The sequence below is a fragment of the Cydia splendana genome, chromosome 25 (genome assembly GCF_910591565.1).
Source record: "Cydia splendana chromosome 25, ilCydSple1.2, whole genome shotgun sequence".
Taxonomy (NCBI): domain Eukaryota; kingdom Metazoa; phylum Arthropoda; class Insecta; order Lepidoptera; family Tortricidae; genus Cydia; species Cydia splendana.
Genome location: NC_085984.1, coordinates 6,555,688 through 6,582,787, shown reverse-complemented (window position 1 = coordinate 6,582,787; position 27,100 = coordinate 6,555,688). Strand labels below are relative to the sequence as shown.

The 27,100-nt window shown below is 37.6% G+C and overlaps 2 protein-coding genes across 2 annotated transcripts; one reads left to right on the top strand and one right to left on the bottom strand.

Annotated features, from left to right (window-relative positions):
* The first annotated feature begins 1,339 nt into the window (after window positions 1–1,339).
* Window positions 1,340–18,507, top strand: LOC134802804 (ornithine decarboxylase antizyme). Its single transcript, XM_063775523.1, is given in 8 exon segments — window positions 1,340–1,683; window positions 9,546–9,647; window positions 10,177–10,183; window positions 10,185–10,281; window positions 11,354–11,460; window positions 13,874–13,969; window positions 15,188–15,300; window positions 16,151–18,507. Coding segments are annotated over 8 exon segments (702 nt in total). The 5' UTR covers window positions 1,340–1,660; the 3' UTR covers window positions 16,308–18,507.
* Window positions 18,508–21,003: 2,496 nt separating this feature from the next.
* Window positions 21,004–27,100, bottom strand: LOC134802813 (dihydrofolate reductase). Its single transcript, XM_063775538.1, has 4 exons — window positions 26,901–27,100; window positions 24,967–25,138; window positions 23,776–23,886; window positions 21,004–21,243 (listed from the first exon to the last, which is right to left on the bottom strand). The coding sequence occupies exons 1-4, from the start codon at window positions 26,984–26,986 to the stop codon at window positions 21,055–21,057; spliced, it is 558 nt and encodes a 185-aa protein (XP_063631608.1). The 5' UTR covers window positions 26,987–27,100; the 3' UTR covers window positions 21,004–21,054.

Sequence of the window (27,100 nt, the reverse complement as noted above, 5' to 3'; positions counted from 1 at the left end):
AAAACAATATTTGTGACGTTATCAATGAAAAGGGACCTTATTGTCGATCGCGCTGACGCCATTATTATCGATGCTTCGATATAAATACAATGCCGCTCGACGCTAGGCGGCGTAAGCGCCATCGACAATAAGGTCCCTTTTCATAGATAATGCCTCATTTCTCTGTATGAAGTATACCTACAATGTATAGTACATGTATACTATGTAAAAGAGAAAGTACATAGTTATGTTGGTATTACGTCATTGTTTTGGCAGGATTTCAAAACGGAATATTATAAGTTAATGTTGTTTTTTTATGTTATGTACGAGAGATGATGAGAAGCGCTGGTGGCCTAGCGGTAAGAGCGTGCGACTTGCAATCCGGAGGTCGCGGGTTCAAACCCCGGCTCGTACCAATGAGTTTTTCGGAACTTAGAGGAAGGCCTAGTTTCCCTTCTGGGTTGGAAGGTCAGATGAGCCCCATTTACATATTTATTTCATTATGTATTTAGTATTTGTTATAGCGGCAACAGAAATACATCATCTGTGAAAATTTCAACTGTCTATCACGGTTCATGAGTTGCAGCCTGGTGACAGACAGACAGACGAACAGACAGATGGACACACAGACGGACAGAGGAATCTTAGTAATAGGGTCCCGTTTTTACCCTTTGGGTACGGAACCCTAACAAAGAACACTTTCAATGCGTCTTGGGTTATTTGTTCATAACTATTCCAAATTTGAAATTGATAGCGTTAGCAGTTCTCGAGATATTTAGTGATGTGACAGACGGACGGACAGAAAGTCGCACAAAAAATAGTTATTTGTTTTACAAGGAGGCAAAGTTGTTGTTTAACCGCTCGTGCTAATATTGATACCAAAATTGAACCACGAGCTTAGCGAGTGGTTCGAAAAATGGAATCTTGAGCGTTCCGAGGGTTTCAAAGCACGAGGGTTAAACATAATTTGCCCCCGAGTGAAACACAAAATTTTTCACCACACCAACCCAAAGCAAATATTAAATGTAAAATATCAAACAAAACCAAATCAAATCTAAATGAATGTTATTAAATATTTATCAGCCAAAATCATCATTTAAAAGTCAATTCTACCAGCAAACATAAGAAAACAACTCAAAATTTGCATTTTATTACTTTGCCTCACATGTGAATAAAATGGAACTTTGCTATCAGTTTTTGAAGTGCAAAGTAAGCCTTTCCGAGCTGATGTGGAGAAAAATAATTAATTTTAAATACCCTCGTTAATTCGCATTAACACATGTGTTTTGGTTTTGTCCTCATGCGGACAGACACCGGCTTCTGTTTGTTTTTGTAATAACAAACGGGCCTCGCACTAAAATTGTCTTTTACGCCGCTTTCGAGCTATTTTTACATTTGGCAGTCTTATTTGGCTCCAGCTTTATTTATCCTATCTGTCAGTAGCCACTAGGAAATCAAATAATTCGGACGTCGAATATACCCCCAAGACAAATAAAAAAAAACTCTAAAAAATAATATGCTGTATAAAAATTACAGCATAAAAATATATTTCATAAAATTGCCGTTAAAAAAACCGTTTAGCTAAAACATTCCGTTGGTTGTGATATATTTGTATTTGTTGTTGTTTTTGTACGAATTGTATTTTGTTGTTTTGTATAGGAGGTTTATTTTTTTATGAAGAATGGTCATGATAATGAAGTACTGGTGAGTAGGTTATTTTTATTTACATTTGTATTTTTATTTATATTTATTATCATTTTATTTATAATTTAAGGTGTTTGGTGCCGTCTTAGAAAAAATATTGTGTGCAAAGGTACAAAATTAGGTCTTAAAATTCTCTGGCCTGTCTTTACAAAACTTAATTTATGTTTGTTTGATTTTTAATAAATTTATAGTGTGTCAAAACACGTAAAAAAACGAAAGGGAATGATTTAGATATGTATTTACATATAATTGTCTGTTCTCTATTTTATTTAGGTTAGGGCTTGTGCATTGGTGATATTTTATTTTACTATTTTCTTAAAATTTCGGCACGTTACCGGTAAATTTCCACCCTGCCAGTACCGGTATCTGCGCACGAGAAAATAACGAATGTTTTTTGGTACATTGTAGCGATGTAAGTTATATGTAGGTACCATCACGCTCCGCGATTGTTGCGCCACTTAGGGTCCTAGCTAAATTGGTTGTTCAATACTTACGCTATAGATTTTCCAATTTAGCAAGAACTCTAAATGGCATAACAATCCCGTGTGGTGACTGTACATACTTATTTAATGTCGCCTCAATAGATTACAATGCATTATCAGTTGAGTGGTGTGTTGCTCTCTCTTATCAGTAGTATCAGTACTTGAAATAGACGAATGATAATGCGTAGGATGAATACTTAGGTAGGTAGGAACTAGGTTCGTCTATATTATATTAACCTGTGGAGCGCCCTGGTATCACACGTGTGATACTAACGTAATTTGGGTCATAGCGACACAGTATCAGGCGTGTGTTACTACAGATCAATATGGGTCAAATTGCTTTGCATTCATTTGTGGTACAGTATCTAAAAACTTAGATATTTACTGACAGACAATACAAAACCTAATATTCAGACCGTAAACTATTGAAGGAAGAATGATAAAAAAACCGGACAAGTGCGAGTCGGACTCGCCCACCGAGGGTTTCGTACTTTTTAGTATTTGTTATAGCAGCAACAGAAATACATCATCTGTGAAAATTTCAACTTTATAGCTATCACGGTTCGTGAGATACAGCCTAGTGACAGACAGACAGACGGACAGACAGACAGATAGCGGAGTTTTAGTAATAGGGTCCGGTTTTTTACCCTTTAGCAATTTGGGTACGGAACCCTAAAAATGGATAGAAGTTAGAAGTTTGACGTTTAAAATAACACTTGCACATCTATGCTATCAAAACCGCTGTAGTTATCTTGGTCTAACTCTATTAGGAATTGTGTATTAGGTATAAAAAAAATTGGTGTTAAAAGATGTTTATTATTCAAGTAGGCATATTACAATGCGCTTATGAACGTCAAATAATGCTACACGGCTCCAACCCTACACCTCTGCCTCGAGAAGATTTATAAATCCCCCCTCAATTGGGTTGGCCGGTGGAAGTATTAAGCAGATGGCGCCATCATAGCTTGCCCTGTCAATCCCTAGAATTGTGTCACATTTTTGTTTTTTAATGTCCTGGATGCCAGCTCTTTAAGCCAAATCTCATGGAAAAAGGGCCAAGCTATGATGGCGCCGTCTATGCAAACCTTTGACAGTTGCCAACCCCATTGGAGTTATTAAACTTAAAATCGGTTAGTAGTGTAGCCACAGTGTAGGTAAAGATAAGTAATTGAGCAGATACAGTAACGATGACGTACATAGTAGTACATACGGGTCAATACTTCCGATAAAAAGATTTCCTCAAGGCTTCACTTGGAACTGACGTAGTAAACGTACTTACAATCGAGGTCAAAGATGTATTACTATACAAAAAATTGTAAGAATGGGCTTGATTAAAAAAAAACGCTTGATGGCTGGTTTTTAGGGTTCCGTACCCAAAGGGTAAAAACGGGACCCTATTACTAAGACTCCGCTGTCCGTCCGTCTGTCACCAGGCTGTATCTCATGAACCGTGATAGCTAGGCAGTTGAAATTTTCACGGATGATGTATTTCTGTTGCCGCTATAACAACAAATACTAAAAACAGAATATAATAAATATTTTTATGTTGGGCTCCCATACAAGAAACGTGATTATTTTGCCGTTTTTTTTTATATATTTAATATAATTGACTTTTACTTTGAATATTACTTATAAGGTATCCCTTGGTTCAACAGTTTAACTCTCTTCTTCGCGTTATCCCGGCATTTTGCCACGGCTCATGAGAGCCTGCAGTCCGCTTGACAACTAATCCCAAGAATTGACGTCGGCATTAGTTAAGAGCCAACGGGAGTGGTCATTTAGAATAGAATAGAATAGAATAGAATAGAATAAATGTTTATTGTATAACTGTGTACATACAAAGGTGGTAATTTACAAAAGAAATAAGTATCAACAGTTGCCTGCTAGGGCGTACAACAAACGATAACGGAACGGTATCAACGGTATTTCTCCATACAAACGTACTCCTCGTTTTCCTCCGTGGTTATTGAAGCTGAGCAATGATTTTTTCAACACAGATTAATATTGTCAATATCTGTGTCGGACCGTTTTGCTTTTTTAGATATTTTTGTTTTTTAAGGCGCTAGAGCCCTTCAAAAATGGCCAAAATGGCCTAATTGACTATGCCGCAATGAGAGGCGTGGCATTCGAAACTGATATCAATTAGCCAAAAAAGCAAAACGGTCCGACACAGATAATTTCATAATCATTTAGATTTCCAAATTTGGTTACGATTGGTTAAGTTTTGGAGGAGGAAACAGAGGAGTACGAAACCTCGATTTTTGAGATTTTTACGCAGGATTTTTCGCCTTGTCCTTATCGCACTACTTTTAGGTGCCGCTTCCGTTAGCGAGACGGGTATATTTACCTAAAATATTTAAAACTCAGCTCCTGTTTCGTCTTAAACACGTTAACTCATTACTAAATAATTATGTAATTATTAATAATGAGAAGTCTTATCTACGGAATGACCAAGTACATGATAAAAAATTATAATTAAACCTTTTGTTATAACTTGTCTTAGGGGCTGTCCATAAATTACGTCATCGATTTTTGACGATTTTCGACCCCCCCCCCCCTAACATCATCCAAAAATCATGCTTCGAATGACCCCGTTTCCTCTTACGTCATGCTACCATCATCCGATGTCCAGACCCCCCCCCCTAATTTGAAATGACGTAATTTATGAATAGCCCCTTAGTCAAGACTATTTAAGGTTATCCTTATCAAGGAATTAGTCATGTCAAGGAGGATGGTTGATAAGTCAGTATTTAAACAATACATTATCTCATTTGAAGAGTTCATATTAAATGACCTGTGTTTAGTAGGTAATTTATATTGATAACAAATAGTTTATATAGGTACCTATTTATCTTATAATTCATTGGCAGGCGTGGCTCACTCCGCGATATCATCGCTTTGCTACAGGTAGCTACAAGTACATCCGCCCCACACCAATTTTGGTGGCCAGCCATAAGCCGCGCGTGGCGCTGTCCTAATCGTAACAGACGCGTTTTGTTAGAGAGTGAATCTTCTGTACCTATTGTTTATTCTGTGGTCAGATGCATAAAATTCGGCCATTCTGCTACGATTAGATTAGTATAGTATACTGCCCTGCTAAGCCGAGTGGCGCTATCTCAAAAGAAAATGCATTGCTAATTTATACTTTAGTTTCTATAACTGAGAATTCCATTTTCAAAATCATTTGTTTTTGAGATAGCGCTGTTCGGCTTAGGAGGGCAGTATAGTCCGCGTGAAAGTAATAACTTTAAACTCAATCAAAACAAAAATCAACTCCGTTTTTACAACCCTATGGAATAAAAAAAACTGTCTTCGTGAGGATCTTAAAAATTTGAAGAATATATGTTTCTGATTTCAAGGTTCAAATGTGGATGTGCGTTGTCGACGGTATCAGTTAGCTATTTGACGAAACTTTTTTTTATATATATTTGAACTTAATATAAATTATTTCACACTGCACGAAATAAAACACCAGATATGTAATTATTAGAAAAACATGGATAGCGGTTATTTTTAACCATAATTTCTATTTAATAAATCGGATTCAAATATAAAAAGTGGGTGAGTTGACGGTGACGTCACTGTACACGTTTTCATACAAATTCCATATTAACAAATCGTATTGACAATTCTAAAAAATAAGCCGATTTGACTAGTAGGAAAGTAGCCAATTAATAAAAAATAAAAATAAAAATAGCCTTTATTCTACCATAATTAATTTTTTTTTTACATTTCTTTTGCATGCATAATTACATTTTTAGTTGCATATATTATTTCATTTTGTTGTATTTAAAATATAGAATTGTATAAGATACTAGTATAGGTATTATTCATAAAATATAAAAGATTCAATTTGACATTCAATTTCGATTCCATTTCCATAATCTATTTTTATCACAGTCATTTACATTTAAAGCCATTTTTTCTATTATGCCTATCAAATATATCATATTAATATTAGTATAAATTTATTTATTACTAGTACCTACTTAACATTAATTTCAAATACTTAATTTAACTATCCTTCATTAATTATGGAAGTCGCCTCTTTGGCGTAGGTCTCCCCCAGTGTTCTCCATGTGTCTCTATCTTGAGCTAGTCTTCTCCATACTGTTCCGCAACATTTTTTGAATATGTCTGCCCATCGTGTCTTTGGGTGACCTTGCTTTCGTGTTCCTTTTTCTTTTGGTGGGGTCCATTCTATGATTTTCCTTGTCCATCTATTGTCGTTTATTCTACTAATATGTCCAGCCCACTTCCATTTCAATCTTCGTATTACCTACTTTGATATAATTTAGACTTGGCAACAGCATTGGTATTATTTGGTATCTATTGTTTACATAATTATTATGCGGTCCAGGTCCAGACATTATCAGTATGACATGAATACTATTGTTATTCTTTCGTTACATTCCAATCACTGTCAATGTGTCTTATCGCCATCGGATATATCGGAGCGGACAAGGGGCTCAAAATATCTGAACATGCACTAATAGGGTATTTGACTGTATCTAAAATAAATTATTTTACACTATGGGGCTATTCATAAATTACGTCATTTCAAATTCAAATTAGGGGGGGGGGGGTCTGGACATCGGATGACGGTAGCATGAAGTAGGAGGAAATGGGGTCATTTGAAGCATGATTTTTGGATGATTATAGGGGGGGGGGGGGGGGGGGGGGTCAAAAATCGTCAAAAATCGATGACGTAATTTATGGACAGCCCCTATGCATGAAATAAAGCACCAGAAGATTAATAGAAAAACGTGGACAGCAGTTATTTTTAGACACAAGTTCTATTTTTAAACCCGTATAAAACTATAGAGTGGGTAATTTGATTGTGACGTCACATGCTAGTGTTTCATATAAATTCCATAGCAGCAAAATCGTTTTGACAGTTCGAAAAAAGAAACTGATTTGACTAGTAGTCAAATACCCTATAGAGGCTCTGTTCAGATATTTGTGAACATCTAGGCGACCAGTGTACGTTCAATTTCACAAATATATATACTTACATTTTGTCACCTTATTGTAGGGTTACCATAACTATAGGGACGTCGACTAATTTTCTTTTGCCGACCGTGGGGCAACCCTAACTTATTGCAAATGGTCGAACGACCACCATATTTATGAACTCAGTCGAGTTCAAAAATATGTACACATTTCTGCACCTTAACCCGTGGAGCGCCCTAGTATCACACGTGTGATACTAACTCAATTTGGGTCGTAGCGACTCAGTATCAGACGTGTGTTACTACAGATCAATACGAGTCAAATTGCTTTGCATCTATTTGTTACAGTCGTATCTACTGATAGTTTCTGGGCCACATTAGTCTTGACTCATCATCCTGTCCTAGCCGGTTTCGGCCTCGGCGACTGAGTATGCACTGGCTAGTGAGAGCGACGATCGTGAGCTCTCAGGTGGCTGACGTAGCCTATTTTTGCAATGAATTTACGTCCACACTCACCGCAGCACTCCTCCGATAAAATTGTAGTTTATGACCGCAAGTGGTCCGGCCTTTACCTCGTCACGCTTCGCGTCGAGTACCACTCGCCTCTGCCCTTCAAAGACTTGCACTTTTGTACTCAAGTCTTGACTACAGTCTAGTTGAAATGTGCCCTTGGAATTTCAATTCACTTTTGATTTCACCCTCTTCTATTTATGTACCCTCGCGTTCCGGAAAACGTGTTTTACCCAAGGGCGGCACGTGTAGGTAGGTGGGTTTTATTATTCACTTAGGGTTTTAGGGCTTCTTCAACGGAATAACTTATAACTAAACTTTTACAAGGAGAATTCCTACTAAAGCTTATATTGTTTTTAGGGTTCCGTACCTCAAAATGAAAAAACGGAACCCTTATATATATGTGTATATTATATACTTACATCGTCGTCGTCTAGTACCCACAACACAAGCCTTATTGAGCTTACTGTGGGACTAGGTCGATCTGTGTAAAATTGTCCTATAATTTTTTTTATAGGATCACTCGTGCGTCTGTCTGTCCGTCTGTCACAGCCTATTTTCTCGGAAGCTACAGGACCAATTAAGTTGAAATTTGGTACACATAAGTAAATCAGTGACCCAAAGATGGACATGTAGAATTTTAAACATGTAGAATTTTAAAACTATATCGTGTTATATATATCAAATGAAAGAGCTCATCTTGAGAACTTCAAATATATTTCTTTTATAATTTTAAAATACATAGGTTAGAAGTTATTTAAGAAAATTGCAAAAATATTACCATTCCGGGGCCCTTTATCTCCGAAACTACTGGGTCTAAAATTTTGAAAAAAAAAAAAAAAATAGTTTACCTATAGATGACAGGAAAACCTATTAGAAATGTGCAGCCAAGCGTGAGTCGAACTTAATGTACGGAACCCTTCAAACGCGAGTCCGACTCGCACTTGGCCGGTTTTTTTTCTGGAAATGCTGGAAAGTTGATACTTGATTTGAAACTGTTTGTTGTTACTGTTAGCTTCCATGGAATTCCATTAGACCATTCCGCTTGCGCAAGAATAGACGTACGTGTATATATAAAATATATTAATCGTTGATGTGTGAACAGCCAGCAAACCAATACAATGACGAGAGTGATAAGTAAAAACTAGAAAATAGTCCTTCAGCCGTATCAGCTGATTTAATGACTCTTAAAGCCGACCACTGACTAACAGGCCGCCGGACGATATCGGCCTGTCAGTTAGAACAAAAATTTGACAGTTCCGAACAACTGACCGGCCGATATCGTCCGGCGGACTGTTAGTCAGTGGTCGGCTTTAGCCTTAAGAAACTGCGTACCTATGTAGAAATGGGTTTATTTTTATAAAGTTAATGCTAGTACCATTATTACATTGGGATTATTTTATTGTTATTGTTCATCGTTTATTTTTGCACACATGGTTCATATAGCAGTTGTTCAAATATGGGGCATTATATATGAAAAGGGACCTTATTGTCTATGGTGATACGCCGCACAGCGTCGCGCGGCATTGTATTTATATCGGAGCATCGTTAATAATGGCGTTCCCTTTTCATAGATAACGTCACATATAGACCATCAATCTTGAAATCATGAGTCATGATCATGAGTTCTAGCGAAACATGTGGGTCACGGAGTGGATGTGGATGTGGATGAGTCAAACTCGGGATCATCGGCAATGGCAGGATAACTTAGACTCTTTAGCACAAAGCTGGTACAAATGGAAGAATAGGAGGCCTTAGCCCAGTAGTAGGACACATTAGACTCGTTACAATGCCTTCCTTCCTCCTCGCGTTGTGCGAGCTGGGATTGAAAGTCGCACGCTCTTACCGCTAGGCCACCAGACTTCCTGACTCGTTATAATGCATTATACTATAATATTTGTTTGTTTGTTTGTTACAGCGGCGATGGCGCGTCCCTGAGCGCCGCCGGCAGCAAGCGCTCCGCCGTCTCGGCTTCGGACGCCGAGTGCTTCTCGCTGTGCCTGGGCGCCGGGCCTCTGTGGTAAGTGAGCTTTTATCTTTAGGGTATAGTAGCTTAGGGTTACAGTCCCTTTATCGAAATCCTGAAAAGGCAACTGATCTAGTAGACGAAGCCAGCAAGCACTTAGTGTTATGTCGTTTATATCAACCATAAATATAGATGTACCAAATATAGGACCCTGAAGCACTCCACAAAAAATTTGCTACAGTTCTGTTAAAACTGTGAATTTAATGCAACAGTTTATTTTATTTTATCGCTGGATATGATGCAATAAGAGTTGAGACGGCAGACAATTTAAAATAATCGAATTAAAATAGAGCATTCAATGATCTACACAGTCGAAAGCTTTAGCAAATTCACAAAATATCCGCACGCGAAAACTTACTGTTCTCAGGCGCCTGGCCTCTGTGGCAAATGGGCCTCTTTAGTGTGTAGGTTTAATAAAACATCAATTGAAAGATTTTCTTTTCCACAAAAATAGAAAAGGTACCGTATAATTATGTTGAGCACCTGACACCGAAAATAGAATTGATTGTTATTCTATTTCCAGGTGGTCCTGATGTCCCAGCGAACGACTCGGCACCGCCCGGAGGGGTGAACAGCGGGGCTTCGAGCCCCGCTACCCCATCCACCCCCACCCACGACGACAACAATCGTAAGTTTTCTTCTTCGTTTTTAGATATACGCCTCCAATTTTTTCGACGCCAATGATATGTTTACACTTTTGCTTTTACCCCTTTGTAATAAGGCGAAAAATGTAAACACATCTTTGTCGTCGGCTGTACAGTGTTTTTTCCAAAGTGCCCATCTGGTTGGAAGTCAGTTTGGTCCGTTCTAGACTGGGAAGTCTCAGCAACATACTTTACCCATTTTGGAGTCTCTGAAGATATATTTTGGATACTCAGGTAGGAGATCAGGGTCTCTGAAGATATACGTTCAAACGTATTACAAACAGTTAACTCTTGCTTGCCACATGAAAACGTCAAAGAATTATAAGCCGAGCTCCGCATAGGGCCGATGGCCCGAAGCGTCCGTTCTGGTGTATATTTGCACTAGGTATCTGTTATTAGTTTGCCCCACAAGACGAACGACAATCGGTCTGTACATCCTTGACCGCTACTCCAGACCAGGAAGAGGGTTCCACATTTATACGTAACATACCCCTTGTTTCACCTAATAAATGTAAACTACATCTAACAATGTAGCTGTAGGAGTCTTTAAATGTTTAAAGTAAACCTTTCAATTAAATGTTTATGATATCGAAGAAATACTTGCAGTACTTACTTTTGGAATAGCAATACTTGCGGAAAACAAGATAACTACCACATTGTCATCAGATCTGTAAAAAACCGATTACATGCTTTAAAACGCCATAAAATTTCAGAGCACTGCACTTAATGCCATAAATAAAAAGTACATATTTGTTTAAAAATGAACTTTAATAGCTATCAATAGTTTTTAAAATTATAAATGCCATATAGGGCTACGCATGCGGTAAAGGGTTAAGTAGATAAGTTTAAGTTACATATAAATAAACTACCTAATACTTACATAAACTAATTATAATAGGAGCCTCGTCTGCCAACAAACCGCTGTGCGGTTTGGCAGAAGAATGTAATGTTTTTAGATGTAAGTAAGCTTGAGAATAAACGCTTTATTTATTTATTTATTTTTTCTTTCTGTACCTGCTGAAAAGTATTCTCTCATAAAAATTAGTAATATTACAGGAGACTTGTTGAGCGCGCTACTATGGGGCAGCGCGTCCTCGCTCAGCGGCAGCGCCGAGAGCCTCTGCTCCGAGCATCCCGCGCTGCAGACGCAGCATCAGCAAGCGGTTCGTATTGTTATATATGTACTACATATAATCTTCGGCAAAAAAGGTAGTCAATACAATAGTTATTTGTTTTACAAGGGGGCAAAGTTGTTGTTTAACCGCTCTTGCTAATATTGATACCCGAGCAAGCGAAAGATTCCAAAATTCAAACATAAAAACTAGTTTGATGTATTAAAAAGGTACTTAAATACACAATACAGTACGTAGCGGCCCCCTTTTTTTAAATACCTGTCGTTAAATTTAAATAATCACGATTAATTACAGGGTGGCCACTTTCTGGAAAACCGGGAAAACCGGGAAAAGTCAGGGAATTTCGCTAGTCATGGAAAAGTCAGGGAATTGTCAGGGAAATTTAATGGAGGTCAGGGAATAAAAATTGTCTCTGTATGTACATAATAAAATAAAAATAAATATATTAATTTTACCATCTGCAAACATTATATCTTCTTCTTCCTGGCGTTATCCCGGCATTTTGCCACGGCTCATGGGAGCCTGGGCACAGAATAAGTAATAGGCGTGGGGTCCGCTTGAGTACTAATCCCATGATTTGACGTAGGCACTAGTTTTTACGAAAGCGACTGCCATCTGACCTTCCAACCCAGAGGGGAAACTAGGCCTTGATGGGATTAGTCCGGTTTCCTCATCATGTTTTCCTTCACCGAAAAGCAACTGGTAAATATCAAATGATATTTCGTAGGTACATAAGTTCCGAAAAACTCATTGGTACGAGCCGGGGGTTTGAACCCGCGACCTCCGGATTGAAAGTCGCACGCTCTTACCGCTAGGCCACCATCGCTTCATTATATATCTATAATCTATGTATAATCTGCAAATATTATATATCTACTATAATTAGTCTAACGCATTCACTGCCAGAGGGCGTGGCCTAGGAACAAACTTGTATGACGGTGGACGCACATTTGCGTCGGGGGCAGTGAATGTGCTAACCTGTTCACTTTAAAAACCCCAAACGATGTACAGATTAGCCGTTTGGCACACGCATACTAGAGGTCAAAACAAAATTTTTGACCCGCAGTTCCTAAAAATATTTCCCGTAGGAGGGGAGTGCTGAGTCATTGTTTTTTTTGTATGGGAGGGAAATTTTTTTTTTCAGAAAAGCTTTTTGAGGCGATTCTAAAACTATATCACATCATTACATTTCAGCCATTTTTTTTAAATTAAAACAAAAATAATTTTCAAAACATACCAAGTTTGGGCTTCTCCAGATACGATATGGCTGATTTTTTTTGTACAATATACCTCAAATGATACGTGATATCCTCATATCTAACCCTAATAAAGCAATTTTGAAAATAATTTCATTTAGTATTTTTTTTTAATTTTTCAATAATACTAAGTGATACAGTCCTACTTCAGTATCTATTCTACGAGACTTAATGGAACTGTACTGCAGATACGGTGCATATTAATCATAAAATGATACGTAATATCCATATATCCAACGGGGAATACCTCTTTAACCCTACCATACACGATTGGTTTCTAAAAAAAATTTTTTTTCTCATAAAAAAAAACAATGACTCAGCACTCCCCTCCTATGGATTTTTTTTTTAGGAACTGCTGGTCAAAAATTTTATTTTGATCTCTAGTATGCGTGTGCCAAACGGCTAACCCCGTACATCGATTTGCGGTTTTCTATGAAATTGGGGTCGTACGTTTGCCGCTAAATAGGTTAATAATAGGTAACGCTATATCCTACCACGGCGGTATAGACAAAATAAATATTGAAAAAAAAAATGATCCTCGCGGCTCGTAAAGTGAGCATTACGAGCCGCGTGGATCTTTTTTTTTTGTACACGGAGGAGCTACACAAAAAGATAGAAAATTTAAGTCCAGGGGGCCGATTTTTGAAATTCGACCACTCGATTTCGTGTATTTCGTTAAATGATATCTCCACTACTAGGCGTTTAAATTCTACTAATAGAATTGAAATCGAGTGGTCAATACCACTTTACCACTAGATTCCCAATTTCTATCGCTCGTATCTAGTAGATGATGAAAATATTTTGAATTAGTCTCTTTTTTCAAATTTAATTTCCAAAATATCGATCCTAGAAGAAAAATTGTGAGGACCAAACTTGTAGAGAATCAAATTTCCTAAAATTTTTGTCCTCACGGTTTTACTGTAAAATCAAAAATGGCCGAGTTATTCAAGAAAAACCGTTTTTCGATCCAATTACATATTTTATATTTATTACATTTAAGATTATGGTCAGGGAAAAACTTGAAAAAACGCCTGGAAAACCGGGAAAAGTCAGGGAATTTGGGTTATAGTAAAGAGTGGTCACCCTGTAATTAGCAGTGGCGCTAGTGTGCACGTTGATGGGCTCTTAAATCTTGCAGAAAGCTTAGCCAATTCCACATTGTTATTTTAAATGGTTAAAATTTGCAGGTGGTTAACAAGATCCTGGAGCGTAAGGACCGCCAGCCCGTGAAGATCGACTTCAAAATCTTCCTCACCGAGAACACCGTCACCCGTTGGGAGGCTGTGAGTATTCCGCAATCCTTGAAATATATAGTACTAATAGCACAGAATAAATAATAGTACTAGGTACAGAGGATTCACTCTAACAAAACGCGTCTGTTACGATCAGGACAGATATGGCCTCTAGGTGGCAGACAGCGCCACGCGCGACTTATGGCTAGCCACCAAAATTGGTGTGGAACGGATGTGCTTGTAGCTACCTGTTGCAAAGTGACGAAATCGCGGAGTGAGCCACGCCTGGTACTAGCAACCCGCACGGGTAACAAATGATAGACCTGAACCCTCCTCAAGAATCACTATTGATAGGTGAAAACCGCATGAAAATCTGTTCAGTAGTTTTTGAGTTTATCGCGAACACACAAACATAAACAGACAGATGCGGCGGGGAACTTTATTTTATAAGGTGTAGTGATTAGGTATAGTATTATAATTATTATAGAATATATAATCTGCACACAACACTGCATGCCTCCTCAATGTTGTATACATTACATATATCCTTCTGGAGACTAGATACTTACTAATATTTCTGTGCTAGAGCCACCACAAGCTAATTCTGAACAGACTTGGCCACCATAAACGTTAAAATTCTAGGATATACCACGTGTCCCAAAATTCAACGATAAGCTGGCACCAGAAGATGGACCTGCTCATGACTAAACGAGGAAAAAAAAGAAATAAAATATATCTCAATTTACTATGGAATTACAAAAAAAAAATGAAAATCGACACCCCTAGTGGTATTTTTAACGACCATGTCTACAATTTTTCAATTTTTTTTTTATTTTTCCACGAGTAGTCATGAGCAGGTCCATCTTCTGGTGCCAGCTTATCGTCGAAATTTGGGACACGTGGTATAGTAGCACTGCCACGCTGCTGCTAATAACTTCTTCTTCCTCACGTTATCCCGGCATTTTGCCACGGCTCATGGGAGCCCGGGGTCCGCTTGACAACATCCCAAGAATTGACGTAGGCACTAGATTTTACGAAAGCGACTTCCATTTAACCTTCCAACCCAGAGGGTAAACTAGGCCTTATTGGGATTAGTCCGGTTTCCTCACGATGTTTCCCTTCACCGAAAAGCGACTGGTAAATAAATATCAAATGATATTTCGTACATAAGTTCCGAAAAAGTCACGGCTGCTAATAACTACGACTACGAAATTGTTACGTATTATCTGCAGCCGATATAATTGTTATATTATTCAATAATAATTGCAGGTGGTGCAAGGCAACACCATGTTTCTGCGTCTGCCCGGAGTGCTTCAAGCCGGCAGCAAGGAGAGCTTCATGCTGCTGCTCGACTTCGCTGAAGAGCGCCTGCATGTTGCTAAGTAAGTATTTAAATATGGGGAAACGTGACATGGGGCGGTGCAGACTCTGTACGGAGGCAGAGGAAACGCTCTTGCACATCCTCACAGAGTGCCCTTGCCTAATGCGTACTCGTGACTTAATCCTGGGCGGACACATATTGCGCCCGGAGGAGTTAAAAGTCTCTCTAGATCAAAAAGATCCTGCAGCTGTTTGAAGTTGCCGAAGAAGAAGAAAATATTTAAATAAGGTTAGATAGGGTCCGAGAAACGTTTCCTTGCTCTTACCCGGCATGCTATTATGGTCTATACAGACATGCCAAGTCTCCGTTACACAGAAGTGCTTCAAGCCGACAGCAAGAGCTTCATGCTGCTACTCGACTTCGCTGCAAAGCGCCCGCATGTCGCGCAGTAGGTATAAAATCATGCCAAGTCTCCATTATACAGGAGTGCTTCAAGCCGACAGCAAGAGTTTCATGCTACTGCTGGACGCTGAAGAATGCCTGCATGTTGCTCAGTAAGTATTTATACAGTCATGCCAAGTCTCCGTTATACAGGAGTGCATCAAGCCGGCAGCAAGGAGAGCACAAAATAAATGACACTACTACCGTACAGAAATGACACTTCCTACAAAACCGAAGTTTGACAGTGATTCAGGGACGATTCATGCTGTCTTTTTCTAATGTATGGCAATATCCCTGTTGGCTATTAAGGGTTGTCTAAATTCAAGTCAGTGGTTGTGCACGTAACTAAATGGCAGCCGCTTTCGTAAAAACTAGTACCTACGCCAATTCTTGGGGACGCCGGGACAACGCGAGGAAGATGATTTGAATACCTAAAGATACAGAGTATAACTATTTTATTTATATTTCAGCTGCATAATCTGCGTGCTGAAGTCCCGCGGCGACCGCGCCACACTCCTGCGCACCTTCATGTTCATGGGCTTCTCCCCCCTCCCCCCCACCGCGCCGCTGCTCCCCCCCGACGTCGCCAACCCCGACTACATCTTCCTGCACTACAACATGCAGTAAGCCCCGGTATGATTCTGCGTCCAGTCTGAAAATATCTAGTGTGAGTTGTTGAATTTTATTGTGATTTCTAAAGGGTCAGAAATGCCCTAGATTTCAGGTTGCCGGCGTCTGTAGGCTGCGGTGACTGCTTTCCATCATGTTTGTTGGTCAGCGACATAAAAAATATCACGGTAAATCTTGTAAATCACATCTCTCACACGCCAACATCATTGGAAATCTTGCAAAACACATTACTCACACAATATCGATAGTATATATATGTAAAAAAAATCGTTATTGCGACTATATAAAAGAGGCATTTTACAGCTTCACTTTAATGAAACCATCATTTAAAAAAAAATTGTCCTCAAAAAAAGACTGCACGACAGAATCATACCTTAATTATATTGAAGCAATGCCATACTTAAACATGTGAGTTGTACAAACAGTAACACTCCTAACTGCACATTGGTGGAACTTATGCCTTTTGTAATAAGGTCCAACGGTGTGCAGTTAACAGTGTGGTGATACTGGTGATGGTATACAAAGACCATCCATATAAAAGAACCAAATTTACCGGTTAACTCGAATTTTGCTCAAGTTTAAGATGGCATTGGTCAAGGCAACTCGAATGTATTCAGGTTTCGGCAGTAGTGCAATTAGTAATAGTTGGCCTTACAGTTGTGTTGCGAACTTAATTAATTTTACCCCGACAGAATTATAAACACAGTATTTTTTAATCATTAAAAATGTCTTACCGGTGCCAAAGATACATTGAGTAAGATGCGTGAAATCTAAGACAATATCGTGCTTTTAAATTTGACAGCTAAACGAGATGGCGCTGTATAGCTCCATACATTATGCGGTAACTCTGACCGTTAATAGTTGACGTTTGACAAGTGACAAAACATAATATGGCGCAGTACAGCGCCATCTGTTTTAGATGTCAAACTAAGGGGCGCGTTTTTTCTTAGACTTTACCTCTCTATTATCAATTATTTTTGCCGGTGCTCAAAAACATCAAAACATTTGACTGTCCGGTCAAAACTGGTGGCCGGTTTCATTAAAAAATATAATCTACAATGCTGACAAGCTTTAGAGTCAATTTTAAAAGTATACCTTAAGTTATAACAGTGTTGATCTGTGGGGTAAAAAGTTACAGTTATCTAGAAGGCATTGAGGTAGTATTTTCGATCAGCACATTTCAAACACTCTGTCACTGCTTGCTTAGAGTAAAAGCGACAACAAGTTTTTAGTATTTAGATATTAAGTATATATCGATCTTACTCGATTGCTTGGTTTTAAAGTATTATAATAAAGTTTAGGGCAGATATTAACATTGGTAATCAATTTCATACGTTGTAGAGTTTTTGGGTTATTTTTGATAGTGTTTGGCCTATTTTTTTATTTAATTTCGATCTAATTAAAAACAGTATTGTATTTGACAAGCAAACGAGTAATATTGTATTTAATTTCTACAAATTCAGCTTTGGATATATGCTAACTTAAAATCATTATTATATGAAATCTGAAGGAGTAGAAATTTTAATAATTTCTTTATTCATTATTATTGTAATAACAAGTATGTATGTCGTCGTGTATTATCAATATTCACCCTATCCGGGATAGTGCGAAAAAAACAAGAAAAAATAATTAAAAAAAAAACTAAAAAATAAATAAAAATCCAAAAAAATGTTTGTAAAAATATTTCGAACTCACGGGATTTTTGTACACAATTCTGTTGACACTAAACACGAGCAGTCCGAAATATTTTCTTTCTTTATTATATAAAATCACATTTTTTTCCTACGCTGCGAACTAGCAAAAATTATTTTACTAAAATTAACTTTTGCTATTTAGTGGTTAAATAATATATAAAGTACTTAGCTGGTAAGTGGTTTTATGTTAATTCCTGTATTTAGTATTACGATTATTTCTCGCCTTTTTGAGCATAATTATGTATACAAATACAAACCAACAAACATAATTTTGTATGGGCATACCATGAGTATCTCTTCATCATTTCTGTATACGGGATTATGCTCTGGGGTAACGTATAGATTATAATTTGACAGCGTGTTCACATTTTCAGTATTTTTCACTAAAAGTATTATTCGATCTTTGTTCTTTGTTAAAAGTGAATAGGACACGCTGTATGTAGAATAATGGTAACTTTAAATGTATTATTAATTGATAAACGATTAAAGTAAATCTTAATCAATATTGTGTTTTATTTTTACACTTTAAGTTTTATTCCTAACAAAACATTACAAATATTGGTTCGAACCTTTTTTGTATTGAAGCATAGAGAATTTAGTATAGAAACGTAGGTATGGCGCCATCTTTTCGAGCGATGGCGCCATACCTTTGGCCTATACTCGTGTAGATGGCGACACCTTTTGATATTTAACAAATTTAACACATATCAGTGAAAGAACAAGGATCAAAGTCAAATGGCGCTCTAAAATTTTTAATCCTGTGTCGAAAGATGGCAGTAAATTGACTGTGACTACAAAATTTACTTTAACGCCTCTATTTTAAATTCTCTTTGATTGAAGTAAGGAATAATTGCTTTGGATAATAAAGACTCCGTAACGCCACCACCAAATAACCATATACATACAAATATGATCAAAATTGTGAGGACTCTTAACCTTTTGGACGCCAATGACCGATATATCCGCACCGCAGGTCCAACGCCAAAGATGGATTGATCGGTCACAGACCACAGAGCAACATAGACCTACGTGCATATGCATAAAGTTTAAAGGGATGTTTACAAAAACAACACAACTGACTACACTGGTTGACACCTGAAACGAATAAAAATGTTCTTAAAAAAGTGTCAACCGCTCTAAGCAGTTATGTTGTTTTTGTAAACATCCCTTCAATTTCAGTTTTGACACTTCGGTGACGTGGCGTCCGAGTGACAGCTTTTGTGTTTGGCACGGCGTCGAAAACGTTAAGTATGAATGTGCCCAAAGCAATAAGGCAGTTGAAAGACTGGTGACTAATCTAATAGGTATTTGACTCGTTTCGTGCAAAATAAGATTATTCTAATATTGTCATTTTTGCCAAAAAAACTATGAAAGTCTTGCCAGTTATTTGTGCAAAATACAAATATTTGCAAAGGAATATTAAAACGAATGGAGGGCAGTGCAAAAATAACTTTATTGCAAATATACAAAATATTATAACACCTTTATATCACATGACAAAATTCTGGTGAATTATTTTAACATTATATAAACATCGAAAGGCTAGCGTAATTTTAACACATCGCCAGTCGGCCATAGCCTGCATACTGAATCTTAATACGTTCAAATAAAGTTTACTATTGCAGTTACACAAAATAGGCGTGGCGGTCAAAAGAGCGACAAATGTGGCTTTCCAAAAGAGAAGGGTCCTTATGCTTCATGTGCAATCGTGGACCTTTCTATCTGAATTTGTGTTGGAATTTCAGATAAAAAGGTCCTTATTGCACTTGAAGCATAAGAAGTGTAACAACCCTTCTGTGATGGAAAGCCACAAATAAATGAAGGGGAGCTAAAGCTAAGTGCCACCTTGTGGCCTTAATTAGAATGAAAAACTTGACATTGACCGTACCAGGCGTGGTTCACTCCGCGATTTCGTCGCTTTGCAACAGGTAGCTACAAGTACATCCGTTCCACACCAATTATGGTGGCTAGCCATAAGCCGCGCGAGGCGCTATCGCCACCTAGCGGCCAGATTGTAACAGACGCGTTTTGTTAGAGAGTGAGTCTTCTGTACCTAGTACTATTATTTATTCTGTGACCGTACAAACTTTTAAAACGTATATAAATCTTCCAACGACACGGCCGTCCTGACTCAACATAGGTCCTAGACTAAAAAACCCTAGTAATTCTTATAACTTGCAATAGTTGCAATATTCTGCAAGCGGCATATTTAACCTTTTGGACGCCAATGACCGATATATCCGCACCGCAGGTTCAACGCCAAAGACCGATTAATCGGTCACAGACCACAGAGATTCATAGACCTACGTGCATATGCATAAAGTTCAATTTCAGTTTTGACACTTGGTGACGTGGCGTCTGAGTGACAGCTTTTGTGTTTGACACGGCGTCGAAAAGGTTAAATCAAGAAAGGAATGCTTTTAGAGCCTCTTATAAACCCTGAAGAAATAGCTAATATCTCGCTCCACCTGTCTTTCTTCAGGAATCTCCTCCTCATTGACCAGGTGGAACTGCTGCTTGTCAATGTTCGGGAAGGTGTCACAGTCAATGGACTTCTGTATGAGACATCAGACGTAATGCTGGTTGTTTATATCTTTTGTGAATAAGAATAAATCTATCAACGACACGGCCGTCCTGACTTAACATAGGTCCTAGACTGTAAAAAAGCCTAATGCAATTCTTATAACTTGCAACAGTTGCAATATTCTGCAAGCAGTACATATATTTAAATTAAGAAAGAAATGCTCTTAGAGCCTCTTATAAACCCTGAAGAAGTAACTGATGTCTCCCTCCACCTGTCTTTCTTCAAGAATCTCCTCCTCATTGACCAGGTGGGACTGCTGCTTGTCAATGTTCGGGAAGGTGTCACAGTCAATGGACTTCTGTATGAGACATCAGACGTAATGCTGGTCGTTTATATCTTTTGTGAATAAGAATAAATCTATCAACGACACGGCCGTCCTGACTTAACATAGGTCCTAGACTGTAAAAAACCCTAATGCTATTCTTATAAGTGCAAGCGGTATATTTAAATTAGAAAAGGAATGCTTTTAAAGCCTCTTATAAACCCTAAAGAAGTAACTGATGTCTCCCTCCACCTGCCGCTCCTCAGGAATCTCCTCCTCATTGACCAGGTGGAACTGCTGCTTATCAATGTTCGGGAAGAAGGTGTCACAGTCGAAGGATTTCTGGATCTCTGTCAGGTAGATCTTGCCACAGTTTGGGTGCGCCATGGCTGCCTGAAAAGAAATGAGGGTCAATATTTTATATTCAGTGAGTTTTTAGATCTAGTGAAGCGGGGTTTTAACATGAGTAAATGAGTCAAAATTATTTTCGTTGTCTTGTTTCTGACCACTCTGTCACGCTTGTATTTTAGTCTTTTATCAAATAAATAAAACGCTATTGCATGTTTTTCTAGCTTTTATAATTCACATTGAGAAAAATTAACAACTAAATTTCATCCCATACAAAAACTTCGTCACATTTTTTGGGGACAAAAAAACAAGACAACGAAAAAAAAATTTACCCAAATCTGTAAGACAAATAGGTAGGCACCTGCAATAATATGTTATTCTTCGAAGGCAGCAAAAATATGTGACATTCGTCAGATATTTTTGCGGCCTTCGTTGTGTAACATATTATTGCAGGTGACTGTACATGCTTCGAATTTGATAGCGAATGTATCTACATTCCATCTTAAACCATTTGACCGCCAACACAGAATAAATAATAGTACTAGGTACAGAAGACTCACTCTAACAAAACGCGTTTGTTACGATCAGGACAGATACGGCCGCTAGGTGGCGACAGCGTGGCTTATGGCTAGCCACCAAAATTGGTGTGGAACGGGTGTACTTGTAGCTACCTGTTGCAAAGCGACGAAATCGCGGAGTGAGCCACGCCTGCCTGTGTGGGTTGTCGAGGCTCTACTGTATGTATTGAATCTTAGCTTACTACCTCATAAATCTTGCATAACATGTTCCGATAAATTATTACTGATAGTCACGTCATATATCCAGTGTCAAAGGTTATCACTAAACTAAATTAGATTGTGTCTAGAGACAATTTTGATGTAGCGTAGTGGAATTAGCGTATCGCCGGTCAGTTTCCTAATTCGTCAATTTTGCTGATTCAACAGTTTACCTTCTGGTCATTTTCACTAGGTTGACAATTTCGCTAGTGGGTCATTTTCCTAAACCTTCAGTTTACTCTTTCGCCAGTTTTGCTAGGCTTCAGTTTCGTAAATTTGCTAGTTTCCTTATGTGCTAATTTAATTATTCGTCAGTTTGGTCAAATGGTCATTTGCCCTAGATAATCGGTTTCTATATTCGCCAGTTTCACTAGTTGTTTCGGTGTATCAAATATACAATTTTTTATTTGTTGTCCGACACCTTGGGATTATTGTGTCCCGCGTACCGTAGTGCATTGTATCACCAGATAATCTCAACACAAGCCTTATTGAGCTTACCGTGGGACTAGGTTGATTTGTGTAAAGATTGTCCTATAATATTTAATATTTATTTATTATTCCATCAGTTTTAGTGTAAAATAAGACATGACTATGTTTTTTAAAAAGAATACGGCAATGTGGTTTAAAAATATTAAACTTACATTTCGTGACTTTTAGCTGAGTACAAAAATATGTCTTGTATCGCCTTAAGATCGCCTTAAAAACAGCTGGGTTCCTAGTTTACTACGGAACCCCAAAAAAGTAGCAAATCATAAACATGACGAGATGGGAAAACTGACAAACTAAACTATCAGATGAACAAGGAAAGTAACGGATTAGGAAAATGACGAAATAGCAAAACTGACAACTTACGATAATTGAGGAATAAGGAAGTTTGCGACTCAAGAAACTGGCTTAATAGGGGCTCTGACAATTTAGTGAAACTGGCAAAAAAGGAAATTGGCGAATTAAGAAACAGTCTAATCATTAAACTGTTGAATCAGCAAAATTGACGAATTAGGAAACTGACCGGCGATACGCTAATTCATGTAGTGGCCAGATCTAGAGCTGTTTCCCACTGACGTCCAGTTTTTTGCGCGTATAATATAGTAACTTTCACACGAGGATTTTGTTTGCGGGATCCTGCATGCATATTAGAGAAAACTGGATCCTGCAAAAAACCGTATCCGCAAAAAACTGGACGTCAGTAAGAAACATCTCTAAGAAAGGATTATTTCACGAATTCATGATGTGACAATCATTTCATGAAATGATCGGCTGGCCACGTCATAAAAGAGTCAAACGTAACTTAACCATATCATGAAGTGACCAATAAATGGCATTTCATTAAATGATCACGCAACCGGTGTGCCGTTTCTCTTATGGATCTGTATATTACACGGCGCACGTGCACGTCTACGCACAAGCATCCGGTGTGCACAGGCCTTTAAGCCTCCCATACAGATCATAAGATTTAATTTGTAACAAGCAGAAACGTCCGCGAACGATGTTATTAAGCTTAGAATAAATTTAAAAGTGGAAAAGTTACTGTGTTGAGTGAGACTTGAACTCACGCCCTCTGGATCCAGATTCTTCAGATCTTAAGATTCCGTGCATTGTAACAAAAAATTAAAAATTTACAGTAAGGGCTCATTTAGACGGCGCGCGAAGTCGCATGCGATTTTAGTTACATTGCGGAGCCTTGAGGTTACATCAATTCAGCCGACCGATCAAATAACGCAATGTAATGAGCGAGTTTCATTACGAGTTCTCGCACCGTCTAAATGAGCCCTAATGTATGTGTATTACAAAACGAATTTACCTGATATATGGATGATCCTCCTATGACCCATGTGCTCTCAATGTCTGGTCTGCTGTCTATGTACTTAATGGCCTCATCCAAGCTTGGAACCACTATAACACCTTCAGAGACCTAAAACATAGAATTATATATCTTATAATAAATTCAATACGTAAAAAACCCTAACACAATGAAACGGTTAAACCGATTTTGATAAAAAAAGGTTTGCGAAATTCTACTTAAAAACCTATCTGGGTTGGTTAACCTGTTGAAGAGCTATGATGACACAGACAGACACACCCACATAGCTGTCAAATTCTAAGTTGGTCTTGTAATATTTTATTTCCTAATTTATAAGCATTTTTGTTATATTCAATTTAATATTTTTCAGAAAACATTAAGGTTATTATCAAATGATAAATGAAACCACAATGTTGGTTTTGTTACATTGTATTTAACCACACTGATAGTGATGACTGATGATAGATAAAAAAAATAATTGTGATTTTTCCAACCAAATGGTGGTACCACATTGTCGGTTGTCGATAAGGTTGATTTCAAATTGAAGCTATATGGAAATAGCACCTTAGGGGCTATTCATAAATTACGTCATTTCAAATTAGGGGGGGGAGTCTGGACATGATGATGGTAGCTTGGCGTGGGAGGAAACGGGGTCATTCGAAGCATGATTTTTGGATGATTTTAGGGGGGGGGGGGGGGTCAAAAATCGTCAAAAATCGATGACGTAATTTATGGACAGCCCCTTACTGACAATCAACAATAAGTACCCTTTTGGTTGGAAATGCACAATTGATAATGTAAAACTTTTTTATATGATTTTTTGTACATTGCAGAGTCTTTTCTATCAACTTTTTTTTTAAGGCAAACGTCAAAATTAAACTTAAGGTGCAGCGGGAAAATTTCGACTGCGGGGTAATTTCAACAAATCGAAATATCTTCCATTTTATACATTATTAACTAGGGTGCCATATACGTCCAGATAGCGAAAAAGATGTGTTGTGTGTGACTCTAGTTAATAATGTAAAACATGGAAGATATTTCGATTAGTTGAAATTACTGCTGCACCTTACTGTCATTTAAGCATTTAGAATTAAAAAGGTTTACCAACTGACATCTAATTGTAAATTTTGCATTTAGCCTTTATTAAAAACTTATTAATTTCCTTAAATGATAAAAGATATATCACTATACCTTATTCTTCGGATTGTCAACCTGTCGGGTCATGACTATGTTCACCCTGTTGGGCAACGGTCTATATTTGTCCGGTATACAGTCCCAAGTGATTCTGCCCATTATTACTGCATTTACCCGGTCGAGAGATGAGACTTTGGTTGTCATTGTTGTGAAGTATGCCATTTCTTTCCTGTGTACAATATTAAACATTACTGTGAATAAAAATTAAACCTGTTCTAAACTTCACCACAGCCCCAATCAGTGTATTCCCTATTTGTCCCCGCCCCACGTGACCACTGCCATACAAGAGGAGGGGACAAATGGGAATCGTTTTGAAAACACCTGATCCCATCTGCGCCCGGAAGGAACAAATTAGAATACACCCCCAAATCTTAAAACAATACGAACTTATTTGTATTTTGTACTAAACTTCATGTTTCGTTTCATGGAACACTTATGTGACTTATTATACTCTGTATATTTAGGTATTTAAATAAAAGTAAACAAACAATTTGTAAATTTTCGGGTAGTTATAACATTTATTGGTTAACAGACCAATTATAAACCGTCTGGATCAGTCACTGAACGACCTGACTTTAACCTACATTATTTAGATAGATAGATAGATAGATAGATAAAATCTTTATTCAACCACAACCTACATGCTTTGTGACACAATAAATAATAACAAGAGACAAAAGGAAAGTTAACAAGAGACAAAAAAAAATTAAAAGGCAACATACAATTTTACACTAATAGCAATAATAGCAATTTACATATTTGACATATTTTACATAAGTAGAGGGTCATTTGTTGTGGTAAAGAAATAGGCGCTGACTCAGCATAAAATACTGCGGAGACCGCAGCGCTGATCTTCCGTCAGAACCTTAAATAAACCTACAGTTATGAACGACCAGTGCAGCGCTAGTCGATGTATGTATGAAATATGTATATATATATATATATATACAAATATACAAATACATATAAATACATATATATATATATATATATATATATATATATGTATTTATATGTATTTGTATATTTGTAATTGTGGATAATATAAATATTTGTTAAAAATAAAATATACATAAATAGTATGTGTCGAGTAACGGTGTGTGTATGTGTGTGTGTACAAAGTATGACGTATAGTTAAATACCAGTAATTTAGTATTATATATAAGATTAATATGATGTGAACGCAAGTGGACAGGCAGCGATAGGTAACGATAGGTAACGGCAGGTAAATGGTGTGAGAGGTGGGGTTAAGTTTAAGCATTTCGTTTTTGTGTTTCTAGTAAGTATTGGCGTAATTTTTTTTTAAATTGAGGTTTACTTTTTAATATTCGGATTGGTGGCGGTATGTTATTCCAACACTTTGTAGCACTATACCTAAAACTTCCCCTAAAGGCAGCAGCGCGGTATTTTTGAGGCTGCAGCATCAGAATACGCGGGGCTCTAACTGAGTGACAGCTTCTGTTTGTTGACCAAACCAGTTTTTTGTATAGACAGCTTGGAGTCTGAGTGTTTATTACATCAAACAGTAAGCATGCCAACATTAGTTCCTGACGTATTTGATCGTGTAATGTTTTTGTCTACCCTCAACTAGCTTAAGGAGCCATTAGAGGAGGAGGAGGAGAGCCATTTTTGTTTACTTTTATTTAAATACCTAAAGATACAGACTATAGATTAGAGCACTTTGTGGTCTCTCAGTTTGTCATATTGTCAATTTTCAAAATTACCCTACTTTTAAAGTTAGCCAAAGTAAAGTAATTACACTTATTACAACTACCTACCTAGATTCTAATACGAAAAGCAAGTCTAATTGTTTAACTAATATTCGTAAATATACTATCTAACACACTATGTCACGTCTGAAAAGCCCAGGGCCCAGGATGGTTGGGTCGTCAGATAATAATAAATATTCATGTTTTTAAAGTTCTACTCACTTTAATCTCCAAGGCAGGGTTCCGTTTGCTCCAATCCCCATGTTTTCGCACGCCGCAGCGATCAGGTTAAGTTTTACTTTAGACATTATTGAGAAACTGATAAAGGTCCGAAAACAATATCTTGAACCGTGTGTTTAGAATGATAATGGTCGACTGGCCTAATTATATATAGACTTTAATGAATGTAGCAAGCCGAACTT

Bases quoted from the DNA above. Each gene is read 5' to 3' on its own strand.
- LOC134802813 (XM_063775538.1), bottom strand. From the start codon at position 26,986: ATGTCTAAAGTAAAACTTAACCTGATCGCTGCGGCGTGCGAAAACATG. The intron at 23,887-24,966 runs GTATAGTGATAT...TCTATGTTTTAG, and splicing joins TTGACAATCCGAAGAATAAG to GTCTCTGAAGGTGTTATAGT. The intron at 21,244-23,775 runs GTAAATTCGTTT...ATTTCTTTTCAG, and splicing joins GAGGATCATCCATATATCAG to GCAGCCATGGCGCACCCAAA.